Raw genomic sequence first — 13,403 nt, 5'->3', positions numbered from 1 at the left:
TGGGGTGAGGAGGAGAATAAAAAATTATCCAAAAAGAATATCCCACTGTGTGCTAGTGTGAGGCCCCAAAAGTTGCTTTGTTCTTGGGGAAGTATGGGGCAGAGCTGGAAGCTAGGATGTGCCAAGCAGACTCCTTTCCTGTCCCTGGTGAAAGGATGCTGAGGGATGATGGGCACGCCAAAGGAACTGGTCAGCGCCCATTGGAAGATTTATTTTTTAAATATTCTTGGTTTAGCAATTTTGTTTCATTTTGATGAAAATACCTTTACTTTTTTTCTTTTTTTTTCCTCTGAATCTTGACCTCCACATTTACAAAATGCTTTGCAGCAGACTATTGCTGACATTCCTACTTTTCATAAGTAAAAGGTGCATAAAATCTTCTGCAATGCCTTCATAGCAAATCAGAACAGAATTCCAGTGAGGATGGCTCAGGTTCCCGCCACTGCCACCTTTTGCATTTAGCATTAATGTAGTTGTTCTGGGCCTTTGTGTTGAGGGGACATCCCTCTTGTTTGCTCTTTTGGTGCTGGACCTTGCTGTGTTCCATCAAGGCTGTGTTTGCTGAATGGCTGATCTGAAGAACAGAGCAAAGAACAATGCTCTCTCTTTTGTCAGTTGTTTTTGTTTGGCATTTCCTTGACTTTCCAAGAGCAAAACAGCACTAGGAATCAGCTCAATGTTGCAAGGAGTCAGCATGCAAATTCATGTTTGGTGCAGAAATGCTTTGCTAATTTCTGAGCTCTCTTTTTTTCACCCGGGAGGCCCCAGAGGCAACTGGAACACCTCTACTCTATTGAACATTGTCTTTCTTCCCAGCCACTCTCCTTAAGAAGGCAGCTGCTTTCTTGGAGCTGTCAGTGCCTGTCCACTGCCACTCACTCCTGGCTCCCTGGCCGAGCTGACTGAGGCTGCCCGCCATCCAGTCAGGCCAATGTCTTGAAACCCTCTTTGCGTCAGAGGCAGGAGCTGTGAACTTTGTTCCAGTTTGTCCTGGCCCTCACCCAAACAGAGCCAGAAGTTGTCTTTTTGAATTGCTTGCAGGTGAGGGGAGTGAATCATTTTCAAATGCCTTTAAAACTAATGTTGTAACTGACAGTGTTATAATGCAGCAGATGGATTTTCTTACTGCTAGGCCTGCTATAAGAAATTTTGCAGCTTTTCAAAGGTTAATTTTTATTTAATATGCTTAAATTTATCCATTGTGGCCAAAGTTGAAAGTATTCTCTGAAAATTATGACTTATTTTTTAATATGTATACTTTATTAGATTCTGCAAGTTGGACAGTTGATTTAGACATTTAATTAACCAGTTGAATAACTGACTAGATCTGATTAATTAGTTGGTAATGATAAGGTTCTGCCAGATTAAATTGATCTCTAGTAACCCAAAGGACAATTACGAATTGTTGTGATTATTTTTCCCCTGCATCATTACAACAACCTCAGTTAGAAGTAATGTGATAATTTAGGACTATTATATAAGGCTGTCTCCTTGACACAGGACAGTGCTTCGAGCACTGCTATAATTATTTTGAGGCAATGTTATTCCTAATGCTTCAGAGTGAGATCAGTGATTAAGTAATCATTGATTTTCTAGGCAAATTTTTGTAGCACTATTGCTAATTTCATATTGCCTGTCAATTCATTGCCCATTGAAGTGCAGATTGTGGCAGGCAGTCAAACAGACAGTCAGTGGATATGTTAAAGATGGTGACCAATGTGAGAAATGGAAGGCAAAAAGTTTCTTTTCCAGGCTTTTTTTATAACCTTGACTTGGTGCTTGGTAGAAACAGAATTTTTCTGAATAGTTTGTGTCAATACCATCTGAATAGAAACAGAGCTACACACATTTTGGGTGCTTCTGCAATACAAATAATTTGGCTTGTGTTGCGTATCTCAAATATTTTGCTCAAAAGCAGAAAAACAAATGCCAGCACTGGATGTCATCTGAGGGATGCTTGGAAGGCATGTCTGACAGATTTATTCCAACATCATCGTAATAACTAGTAAGACAGTGTCAGGCCATGTAGATTTTGACTTCTACAACAGGAGTGTTACTAATGGATAAAGATAGCTTTTTTTTTTTTTTTTTTCTTTTTTCCCAAATAACAATCACTGGAAATTCAGTGGGTTGTTTTTCCATCTCTTTTTTCTCATTTTTTTTCTCACTTAACTTTGCCTTTGATCTTTAACAGAGATATTTCTATTAATTTCAGAAGAGATGATGTCGTCAAATGGAAATGATTGCAATATATTTCTGATAAGTCATTTGCTGTGTTTCCACATTTGTTGCAACTTCTATTTCTCATGTACCTACTTGTTTACTGCTCTTGAAAGAGAAGGAGAAGGAGTGAATCTGTACTAATAAATAAAGATATGCAATCTGATACTTATAGTACAGCTGTTGAATCAAAACAAAAACCCTTAGAAAACTGAATTGGAAATCTTCTACCTGAAACCACTTTTGGCATAATTTATTAGATTCAGACTGAAATTAAATGACACCTCTAAGTAAAGCTAAATAAATGTAGATTTACAAACGGATAATGTAAAACCATCCTATTTGGATTTAATCCAGTAGATTCATTACGTTTTATCCTACAGGATGTGGGAGATTAAAGTTTGTTCTCTCCTTTATAAAGCCCTTTGAAGTGGAAGAACTTTTACTGTGTTTAGTTTTATTTTCCCTCTCTCTTTGACTTGTTCCATTTTCCATCAACATCCACCGCAGTTGACTGCAATCCTGATGCACATTTTCTTGTGTGGATGCCTCAATCTGTAGGCTGTATGGATTTCCTCTCCTTCTGTTCCCTGCAAACAGAGAGGCTTAAGGAGAGGACTGGAACAACACATCCTCACCTTGGTGGCAAGGGTACATTTTTGCAGGTGATACCCCACTTCAGATTTAAAGTCCACCTGAGTCAGGGCATGGATATGTACATGAATGTCTGTAGTCTTTAATGAGTGCTATGAAATGAAGCGGTCTGGGCCACTTGTTCTCCTGCTGCATCTGTTCCTGTTAGGAACCAGGATAGCCTCTCTGTGGTGTAAATTCAGTCCTTGTCTCCTACAGTCTTGTTAAATTCCTGGGATCAGATGTAGCCTCAGTGCTCTGGAAAGCTCTTTTAACAGCAAAACTGCCAACTACTGGCATGTTTTCTGGTCTACTGTGAAGCCTGTGGAATGGTGTGACCAACTCATATCATAGGGCATGGGATGGTCATGGCTTAGCAGGGGATCCTAACTGTAGAGTGTGGGAGGGAATTTTGGTGGTGGAGTACAGTTGCCAGAGGCAACCCTGGTAGGCTCATGGTGGACCATCCAGTAGGGTAGATATAGCATCGCTCTTCTTGAGGAGCTATCCAACTCCTTCTCTTAATTTGTTCACCTATTCAGAAAGGATAGATGCTTCTCCTACAGCACAGCTGTGAATACTTGGATTGAAACACTTATTTTACTACAGTGCAGAGATAAAAAGGGCATGCCCTTCCTAAATGTTGGTTTTGTAACAGCTGAGTACACATGAGTAGGCATAAAGATCTTAACACTATTTCACAGTGTAATTTATCTCACTCAGAATAGGTTTATTTAGGGGAAATAAATTTAGGTTATCCGTATGAGAACCAGTCTTCGGTGAACATATTTTTACACCTTTCCAAACCCAGGGAATTATACATTTTGTGCTTAATTAGAATGAGACAGAAGTCAATGATGCTTTTGAAATCGGGATGCTGGCTCAAAGACTGCTAAGCTTGTTTCTGGAAACTGAACAAGAGCTTGAGTTAAAGTCACTGAGAAAGATCTGCTGGAAGCCATTGCAACTCTTCTGGCACAAGTCACACAGGCGGAAACATTTCCTTGCCAGCTAACTAATGCTTCTCCTCTCACTCCTTGTATAGTGGCCGATTCAAATTTGTGCAGTTTGTGTAATTACCCACACTCCCCTCCCCCCAACACCCCGAAGCATACATGAAATGAAGAATTGACAGGAAAAAAGGCCACATGTCACAATAATTAGTATAATTTGGTCTGTTATTCCATTGCTTTTTGGCTCAGCATTTGAAGTTAATGTTAATTTGCTTGTATAAGTAAAGGTGTTTCCTCTGCTTGTTTGTAGTAGCTATTATTTCTAAACATCCTTGAAATTATTTGCTATAAAATCTTTCCTCATCTTCATAATACTTCAGTTTGAACCACTTTTAGAAAGTGTGTCCTTCTATTTTTGAACAGAAGCAGCTGGGAGCCAGAAAAATGTGTATTTGTTTGTATTTCTATTTTTAGTTTGAAATTGCTGGAAGCCAGTAGGTGGGTTTTTATTTCCTAATATTTTATTTTCAAAATAACAAAATTATTATTATTATAATTAACAATTATTATGTAGGAGGAATGGCATATATCTTAAATTATTTGTTTTAATAACAGGAAAATGCTATTGTTAGAAATCCTTCTGAAGAGTCCCTATTTCTAGAAATCTCTTCTTGCTCACCTCAGCAGAGTCTTATGCTCTCTCCTGTTTCACTGAGTGATTCTTTCATACACAGAGAGATGAGTTTTATAGGAACTTGCTTGCAGCAAAGCAGTTGTTATGTTTTCCTTTACTATCTTTTGTTACATATTCATTTTACCAACATAAGGAAAATCACGTAGGGAATTGACTATTGATTGTATATACCCAACGAAATTTTATATGCAAAGCTACTTGTTACCTGTTTATCCTTGGAATACAACCCCTAGCGTATGTTATTGGACTACACGGATTTTGCTCTCCAGGTTGGAAAGCTGCAAGTTGTTATAAGGTAGTGAACTATGAAATTCCCTGGAGGGGGCAGATTAATTGATTAAAATTCTCAGAAAATCTCAGAATAAAATCTCAGAATAACTCAGCTGAAGTGGAAATAAAAATTTTATTGACATCTTTCACACTGGGAAGTGGGGGGAAAGACACTCCAAGATTTACTTACTTTTTATTCATTTCCTAAAAAAACACCCTAACTAGCCAAACAGAAAGACTCTGAAAACAAACACACAAACAAAAACCAGCTGCCATCCATCCATATTCATGAGTTTTAGTATGTTTATTTAATAGAAAAACTTGGATAACATTAAGTTAGTGGTTCTTATTGATAGTTCTATGTCAGTAAAATTATTTCACGTAACATTACCTTAAGGAAAGATCTATTTTTGAGGGAGTGAGAGAAGAAGGGAGGATAAAGTTGGCAAGTCAAATCACATTAAACTTTTTTTTTACTCTGTTGCCAAGACTAATATTATATGAAAATATAATGAGGAACTAAAATAAACAAACCTTCTCTTTTTACAGCTTTCTCTCTAAACTTTGAAACCATTCATGGAAGCTGATGGGAATGCCCTTGTAAGTATATCTGAAGTTATGCCAGTTACTGATCAGTTGTAGAGGTCATAGAACATCAATATTCAAACAGGATCTTGCTAACGGCCCAAGTCAAGTGGTGAGATTGTACCTTGCTGCTCCAGTTCTGCTCTTCAGATGAAATGGAGCCTGTTGTACAGGCCTGAAGCCAGGAGTTCCTTATCTTTCAAGTTCTACACTTTAAAGGATGAGGAAGAAATAACTCAGGGCACATGAGCTTAGAGAATGTTTTTTCGTAGACGTACACCTGTAGACTCCTTGAGGTTTTAGGAAAGTATAGATCTGTAGAAGATGAACTGTTGATCATAGCCTTTTATATCTTCTCAGGCTCATAAGTCATGACTTGAACTTCAGAAGATGTGAAGCCTTCAGTATTAGAGCAATGCTCCTGCTTTTGCTCATAGAACAAAGTTTTCTTCTCCCTCCCACCCCCCAGCAGCTTCATGCACCTATTTCACTCCACTTCTTCCTCCTGGAGCATTTGCAAGCGGAGGCACACATGGTCTCTAAGAAAAAGCATCTCAAGGACAAGAACTGACTGTTTCTTGGCAGTTTCCCAGAGGGATGCTGCCCAACTGTGTTTAATTCCCAGGGATAATTGCTCAAGACCACCTATTTGGAGAAGAGGCTAGGAATAAGTGACAGGGGTGCTACGTACTTCAAACATGTTGATGTTTCAAATCAAAAATGGGATCTCTAAACAGGCAAAACCTCTCATTTAAGATATCACATCTCTTGTACATTTTTTTGCTTATTGATGGAGCCAGCCTCGCACAGAACTGGTTGAGAACAGCACTCAGTTGTTTGCAGCTGGCCCATGGGTATATTTGACAAGTGGAGAAGCAATGGGCAGCAAGCTTTTAAAGCCTGTATTTTCATGCAGCATCAGTATCCTATCTTGTTCCAGCCCTCAGATATTACCAAACAGATGAACATCTCAAAATTTACAAAACAAACAAACAAACAAAAACCCAGTATTGACAGCCTTGCATAAAAATTACAACTACAGTTACAATAACTAATATTTAGCATTAATTTCACACCCTTATGAGGATTATTGTTTTCAGACTTTTCCTGGAGATAGAAATATGTTTTATCTTATTTCTCTTTTGCCCTGCTCAACCTGTGATAGGTGAATATTATTTGCCATCAGGAAATTGAGCTTTATAGAGAACCATCAATTGTTGTCAGAAGCATGGTAAAATCATGACGTTTGGTTCGGTTACATGCTGTGAGTATGTCTGTCTGGAAGTTAAAGTATGTTTGCTTCTGAAACTGCTGTTATGCCCCTTGTTGGTAGCAGTGGTATTACTGGTAATTCTGTATTCCACATTGAAACTTTTCTCTTTGTTCTGAATTGGTGCTATCTCTTGTGAGGATTGAAACTTAAATGTATCTCTTAACCACTGTTTATCCAGAATCACTGGAACCATTTATAACTCTCTGATGCCAGTTTTCAGAGGAGGAACGTTTAACTTACATTTTGAGGGAATGTTTTCAACTGCAGATGTGTTGATGTTCTTACGGAAAAGTGAATCCAACTGGTGAAGCATTACATGAACTTTATGGTAGATTAATGTAAATATAGATTTTTCTGATTAAGATAAAAATATTATCAGTTCTATTTTTTTTTTAATTTCATAAAGTACCTATTCAACTACAAATGCTGGTGCAGCAGAGAGTGATATTTCTTTTGTTCTTATTTTTCAAAGATCTACCAAATTTAAGATGGCAGTTTGGATGAACAATACTGGTTTTCATAGCCAATTCCTTTGTTGCACTCTGGAACTAGAAATTCCACTTGTGAACAACCAGACAGATATTTTTCTGGGAAGAACTAGAAATATCATAAAGTTGCTGAACTCCTATTTTAGATTAATTTGTTGAAAATATGTTTTCTTTCAGGAATCCTGTAAAGAAAATGATAAATTGAACTTAATTTATGAATTTTCACTCCGCAAAGATTTAATTATGGGTTTGTCACTGATTTTATGCAAGCAAACTAAATGTAATGCTGTCTTGAGAAGCTGCCCTTCCTCCTCTGATTAGTCACCCAGTTCCTCCAATGAAGTAGAAAGAGATGGAGATCCATCACCCCCGTCAGCCACCAGCAGGAAACAATCATTGCCACTGAATAATAAATGCAATAAATCTGCAAATTGTTTTTGCTACTCCAGGCTCCTACTGGGTATTCATTTTCCTCTTCAGTCATAGACTCTAGCAGAGATTTAGGTAAAACGAATGTTAACATTCTCTTTACAAATGATCCGTAGGCCATACAATGTTGCGTTAGATCATCAGTAAGGCTAGTGGAAAGACCTACTTCTTCCTCAGTTGTTTACAGAGAGCCACATCCTGTGTCAGGGCTTCTCTTATCATTGTACAACTTTATGTTGGTTAAAGATGAAGTGACCCCTCTGTAGTATATTGGCAAAGGTGCAGTATCACTGTTTCATAGCTTTTGCTCAAAGAGAGCTAATTCTTATTTGCTTTCCCTAATGCCACTTTGGTAGTACTAAAGGAAAGTGTGATTAGTGTGACTCCATGACCTATTGATTCACTGAGGCTATGTGTTATTTCCATGTGCCCTAAAATAGAGCATTACTTTTTTTGAATTAAAGATAAGAAAGTTGGCCTGTACAGGATGGGAAAATAATGGAGGTTCCAATACAACTGATGTGTTTTCTCACTGCTTTTCTTTGTCTGTTGTCATGGAGAATAGTCGGAGAGACTGGGAGACCATGGTAGAATTAAGAAAAAAGTAGGCAAGCTGAGAGAAGGATATGTGATGATTAAACAGGAATCTGACATTATTCATTCCTGGTTAAGACTCAGGTCATCTCAAATAAGCACCAGACAAACACAGGACTTTGCAATATGCAGTTCTGCTCTCTAATATATGCTGCAAGGATAACTGGTTAGAGAACGCTCCAGCTCTTGTAAGTACTGATACCAGTGGTTTCTTGTTATATTGTTTCCACATGATGTAGCTTTACTCACTTTTAATTCACTCATGAGAAGAGCTATCAAATCCTTCAAGAATATGAAAATAAAAAGGCTTTTCTTTTCTCTAAGGCTGCTTGTTAGACTGCATTAAGAATGTTCCTAGCGTAGCTCTGCAGCGGATCAGGTAGTTACCAGCTTTGCATAGCAACGTTGTGGCCAAGCATATTAAACCATGCATCACCTTATCTAGCGTTCATCATCTAGAGGTTTCAAAACCTTCCTGAAAGAATAAAGAGGGTGAAAGTTTTTGTTCCCATGCTGGAGATGGAAAGGTTGAGGTCAAGAGAAGTGAAGTGTTTTGCCCATAGTGAACCAGCCTGCTGGTGGAGCATTTGCTCTAAAACCCAGACCCTAGATTTCTGATGACCTCTTTCTCGGTCTCTGGTCTTCTGTTTTAATTTCATTTTCTGTTTGTTTACATGGGATGAAATATGTACACTGCAAATGAGTAAATGTAATTCAATTACATTATTTTTGCCGTGAGGAATGTTCTCATGTATGGTACGGCAAGCCCCTGGTGTGTTTATGTATTATGGTTTGGATAATCTGCCAAACTTGTGTGTGATTTATTTACTTTTCTTTTTGAAATATTATTAAACACTTAATCATGTAGGGAGAAATACAGACTTTGTACTAAAAATATGTATGATAAAATAAAGAGGAGTAAAAAATGATTTTATTTTTCTTTTTCAGGAGTGCTTAGAATGTGCTAAAGGACAATCAAACTCCTGCTGTGTATTTTTAAATATTTGTAAATTCCCCTCATAGTAGCATTAAAATGCTGGAGTCCTAACTTTTATTTTTTTAACTTTGCATAGAATACAATTCAGGCAAGAACATAGCAAAGAAGAAGCTGCCTGTGGGTGTGAAACAGGAAGCACTAGCAGACAGGCACGTGTGTAATAGAGTTACATTTGCTCTTGTTCAACTACACATACATCAATTCTAATTAACACGTTTTCTGCTTCAGCTAACGTGTCTTCAGCAGCAAGCGAGTTATGTATTTCCATCCTGCACACACCACCAGCATCACCACCACGTCCTTCTCTAGCATCCCCCTCCCCTTTCTATACAAATGTTGCAACACAATCTGATGTTTCCTCTTTTCTTTCCTTCCTGCATTTCTTACAGGTTCCCTTGCGTCAGAAGGCAAAAAAGAAAAGTCAAGGTAATTAGATTTTTTTTTTTCTATTCTCTTCCTCTTTTGTTATTTTCTTAGTATGTCTTGATCTTGGGAGGGTGAGGATTTTATACTGCTGCTCGGCTGGTGGAAGGCTGCTTTTTAACTCCACTGTTTCTTGAACCATTTCTGGAAAAAAAATGACAACATGCTGTTCTTTTGGACAAAATCCTTGTGGTATGTTAATTGATTCAAAGCTGGAAATCGATGAGGTAGAATCAGGCAGATGCATGCATGCACACCAGCAGTTTTCATGTACTTGGCATAATAGTTTTCTCTGCTGACTTAAATAGATGTATTGCTTTTCAGCACAGCTGTGTGAAGAGGAATTCATGCATGCTTCTCTTAAAAGGATCAAGGGATATATATATAATTTACAAAAACTTGTATATAGTTATCTTCACATTAATTATCTATTATCGGCATTATCTATGGCTTACTATTTTTTTAATGCATATCAGAATGCCTTTTCAAATGCATGTGTGTTACTGTCACAGCTGTTACAAAATAGGATGACTTCTAAGTATATTTTAAGATATGCTTGAATGACTTGTTAAGATCACTGAATAAGGCTGGTATCTTTAATTGACAGCAGCATTTTTCCTGGTAATTTACTTTTAAATAAACATAATGCTGTATTTTTACTGGCGCAGGGTTCTTTATAATGAGTCGACGGAGGATATCGTGTAAAGAACTGGGGCAAGCTGATTGCCAAGGATGGCTCTACAAAAAGAAGGAAAAAGGAGCTTTCATTGGCAACAAATGGAAAAAGTTCTGGTGTGTGCTGAAGGAGTCGTCGCTGTATTGGTACAGCAGTCAGCTGGTGAGTACCGTGTCTACCCAGCTCCGGGGATGGATCAGAGGCATCTGCTGGGATCGAGACTAGGGGTGCTGGGGTCACAGTTTAAATACTTTGTTTCTCAGGCCTGATATTTCTTGCAATCTAGGGAGTGCCTGTATGAATGTGAAACATTCAGAAAACTATGTTTTCTAGTACAGTGAGCACTTGAGAGATGTTAATTTGCAGCTTGCTCTGCCCTTTGAAGAGCTGATCTTTGCAGGCACTGCTGGCATTTGAATCTGGAAAGGTTTTCCTGGGTCATGCAGTTTGTAGACACTTGCTACCAAGACTCAAAGCAGGAATGTTTTCTGACTTTTAACTAGCTTAATTTTCAGAAGGCTATCTCCTGCTTCTTTCTGCATCTGCTTCCATGCTGATATTCATATGAATGTTTGCTGTTTTATTTTTATTTGTCTTTTTTTGTTTGTTTGTAATTGTTTTTTGTTTGTTTGTTTGTTTCTCTGTTTGAGCTGGTAGGGTTGCAGGTATTTGCACTGGCACTTTGTAGTGACTTCACATCTCACCTGGCTGATGTCTCATCCAGAACATTGTAATTAAAAGCTCTCATGTTCTGCTGATTTTTAACTTCCTGCTCCAATGAGTCAATGTTAAAACTCAAATGTACAAGAGGAAACATTATAAAGGTCCAGCTTTTCAGTTCAAGGGGTGAGCTTTCCCCAGGACAGCTTGCATAGAAAGCATTTCTCTTCCTGCTAACACAGCCTGAACAGCCTACTCCACATACACTGTGAGTGGGAAATAGTCTGAGACAAAGAGCAGTAGGCCTTGAATTTATGTAATCAATCAAAGAAACTAGAAATTAAAAACTAAAATGGGGAAAAAAAGTCACAGTGAGAAACTCAGTAACTCTGGAGTTTCCTCTGTAGACGGCTGAGCTCTGCACCTGGCTGCAGCACTCAGGGGACTCTGCAGATGTGTTACTGGGTTTTCAGTGGAAAGTTGTGGCTGAGTGTAAGGGGCAGGAGTTCCTAGGAATCAGCTGATTTTATTCCAGGCTGTTTGATACATCTCAGCTTGCCTGAGCAGATATGATGTCTTATGTGCCCTAGAAAGATTCAGATATTCTTATTCACTTCACTTTCTTGCACCGTTACCTCTGAAAAAGCTCCTTTTATATTCTAAGGATGCGCTGGTGGAGCCCAGAACTGAAGCGAGCAGAACATTAGGGGGATGCTAACATCATTGGTTGAAAATGGGAAGATTCAGTGCAGGACTGTGGACGGTCATCAGATTTCCTAAATGCAAATGGGCTGCTCTGGAAATCAGAATGTCCCTGATCTTACAAAGGAGGAAAGATTAAAGAAAGCTGTATTAATCCTAGAGCATTTTAACAAGTTAAACACAGTATGGATTTTTCCACAGCAATAATCACCAAAATCTTGCTACATATCTCATTCAAGGTGCAAGTAAAATAGAAAAAAGAAATCTTTACTCTGATGAAGAGTATTTCCTATTTTCCCTTTAGCTGCAACTTTAACGCGATAAAAACTTTAATAGACTTCTTTTTTTTTAAATAAATAGCATTTAAAATTGGTACGAAATATTCTTTTTGGGGGTAAAGTGAAAGCAACTCTACTGGTTGTGGGTAGTCTTTTTTGTATGTGTGTGTGTGTGTGGTGTTTAGTAGTCTGAGCTTCCTTTCAAGAAAAAGTGCAATGGTAACAGAAAGGTGAGCTGGCTGAATGGCTGGCCTGTTAGATGTGTGAAGTGTTAAACTGCAAAGAAATGATTCTGAGGAGTAATCATTTCCATTCTGAAAGAGAAAGGTCATAAGAGAAAAGTGCAAATTCTCAACTTCCTTTTCTTTTAGTAAATTCCTCTCAGGATACAGAGAAGCCAGGGTTGTGCAGACCCCAATGCTCCAAGGCTGCATTTGCCACTTAGGCGAACTCATCCTTTAAGTCCATGCCTCCTTCCCTGTTGTCACTGACTGCCCCAAAATAAACAAGGTTGAAAAGCAGGTGGCACCCTCATTCCAAGCAGCTACATTCACTCTGAAGAGCTCATGCAGCTACAAAGAACTTCTGACATCTTACCTCTCACAGCACTTCTTGGAAGTGTGTTAGCTGGTAGCACCTCTTTGCTTTCAACTTCTGTGTACTCTCACACACTATTTCATGCTAAAAATCTAAAGGACAACTTAAAGCGCAGCCTCTGCATAAATTTAGATTCAGGCGACATTTGCAGAATCACAGTAACTGTAGAGTGCTGAATGTAAGGGAGGTGTCCTTTGCTAAAATACACTTGCTTAAATTGATGAGACCAGAACCATGCTTAGTACCACTTCAGGAGTTACATCTGAGATGAATTTGACACACTGTATTCTCAGAAATATTTTCCCTTCTAGATTTATGAACTAAAAATAACGGTGACATTCACACTGGCTCGCTTATTTCTTTTTACTTCTGCGCCTGGCTTGCCTTTCGTACCTTCATCTTCAGTGGAGCTAATCCTCGGTCACAGCACAGCAGCCAACACAGCACATCTGGGTTTGTTGAAGAAGGATCCCTGCTTCTCACATACTGGAGATTTCCCGTGATGGGCCTCTCAGTTTGAGGTGAAAGGCAGTGATGGAGGACAGGGGCTGAGGTCAAGTGAACTGGGTTATGCTGACCACTCATACGGTTTCGTTCTTGTGAGAAACAGGAATGTTTTGTTTTTGCCTGTGCAGAAACTGCAGTCAACCAGACACTGGCAACTGTAGCATAGCAACAGGGTGCTGGACCTAACCTTTTTTTCTGATGGAGCTGGAGAAAATAAGGAGTGGGTGGAATTTTTAACTGAATGCGTGCTATTGCAGATTTGGGTGGGTAACCTCAGCTGACATCATGTTCTTGGTGAAGTCTGTCTTGAGGCAATCTCTGAAACTCTCAAAATTTCAGTTGACTGGGTTTAATTTGCCCTCAGTTCACAGGGGTTCTGGATCTTTCATATTAGGCAGAGTGGAGGAGTCAATATAGGACACTT

The 13,403-nt window shown here is 38.7% G+C and overlaps 1 protein-coding gene across 12 annotated transcripts in view; it reads left to right on the top strand.

Moving 5' to 3' along the window:
• Positions 1-13,403, top strand: part of IPCEF1 (interaction protein for cytohesin exchange factors 1) — a 72,491-nt gene that overhangs the window by 20,574 nt on the left and 38,514 nt on the right. For 6 of the 12 annotated variants that reach the window (XR_002436259.1, XM_021389384.1, XM_021389387.1 and 3 more), the window contains exons 2-3: positions 9,526-9,562; positions 10,228-10,397. Coding sequence is in view for 11 of the 12 variants with exons in the window: in XM_021389384.1 (XP_021245059.1) it covers positions 9,526-9,562; positions 10,228-10,397 (207 nt within the window). In the remaining variant the exon portion in view is untranslated. Of the gene's footprint in view, positions 1-5,319; positions 5,371-9,352; positions 9,390-9,525; positions 9,563-9,602; positions 9,752-10,227; positions 10,398-13,403 lie in introns of those variants that run through there. The other 6 variants (XM_021389382.1, XM_021389381.1, XM_021389383.1 and 3 more) reach the window with 3 other exon arrangements.

Source organism: Numida meleagris, chromosome 3 (assembly GCF_002078875.1).
Source record: "Numida meleagris isolate 19003 breed g44 Domestic line chromosome 3, NumMel1.0, whole genome shotgun sequence".
NCBI classification, from domain to species: Eukaryota; Metazoa; Chordata; class Aves; order Galliformes; family Numididae; genus Numida; species Numida meleagris.
This window is presented reverse-complemented; position numbering and strand designations above follow the sequence as displayed.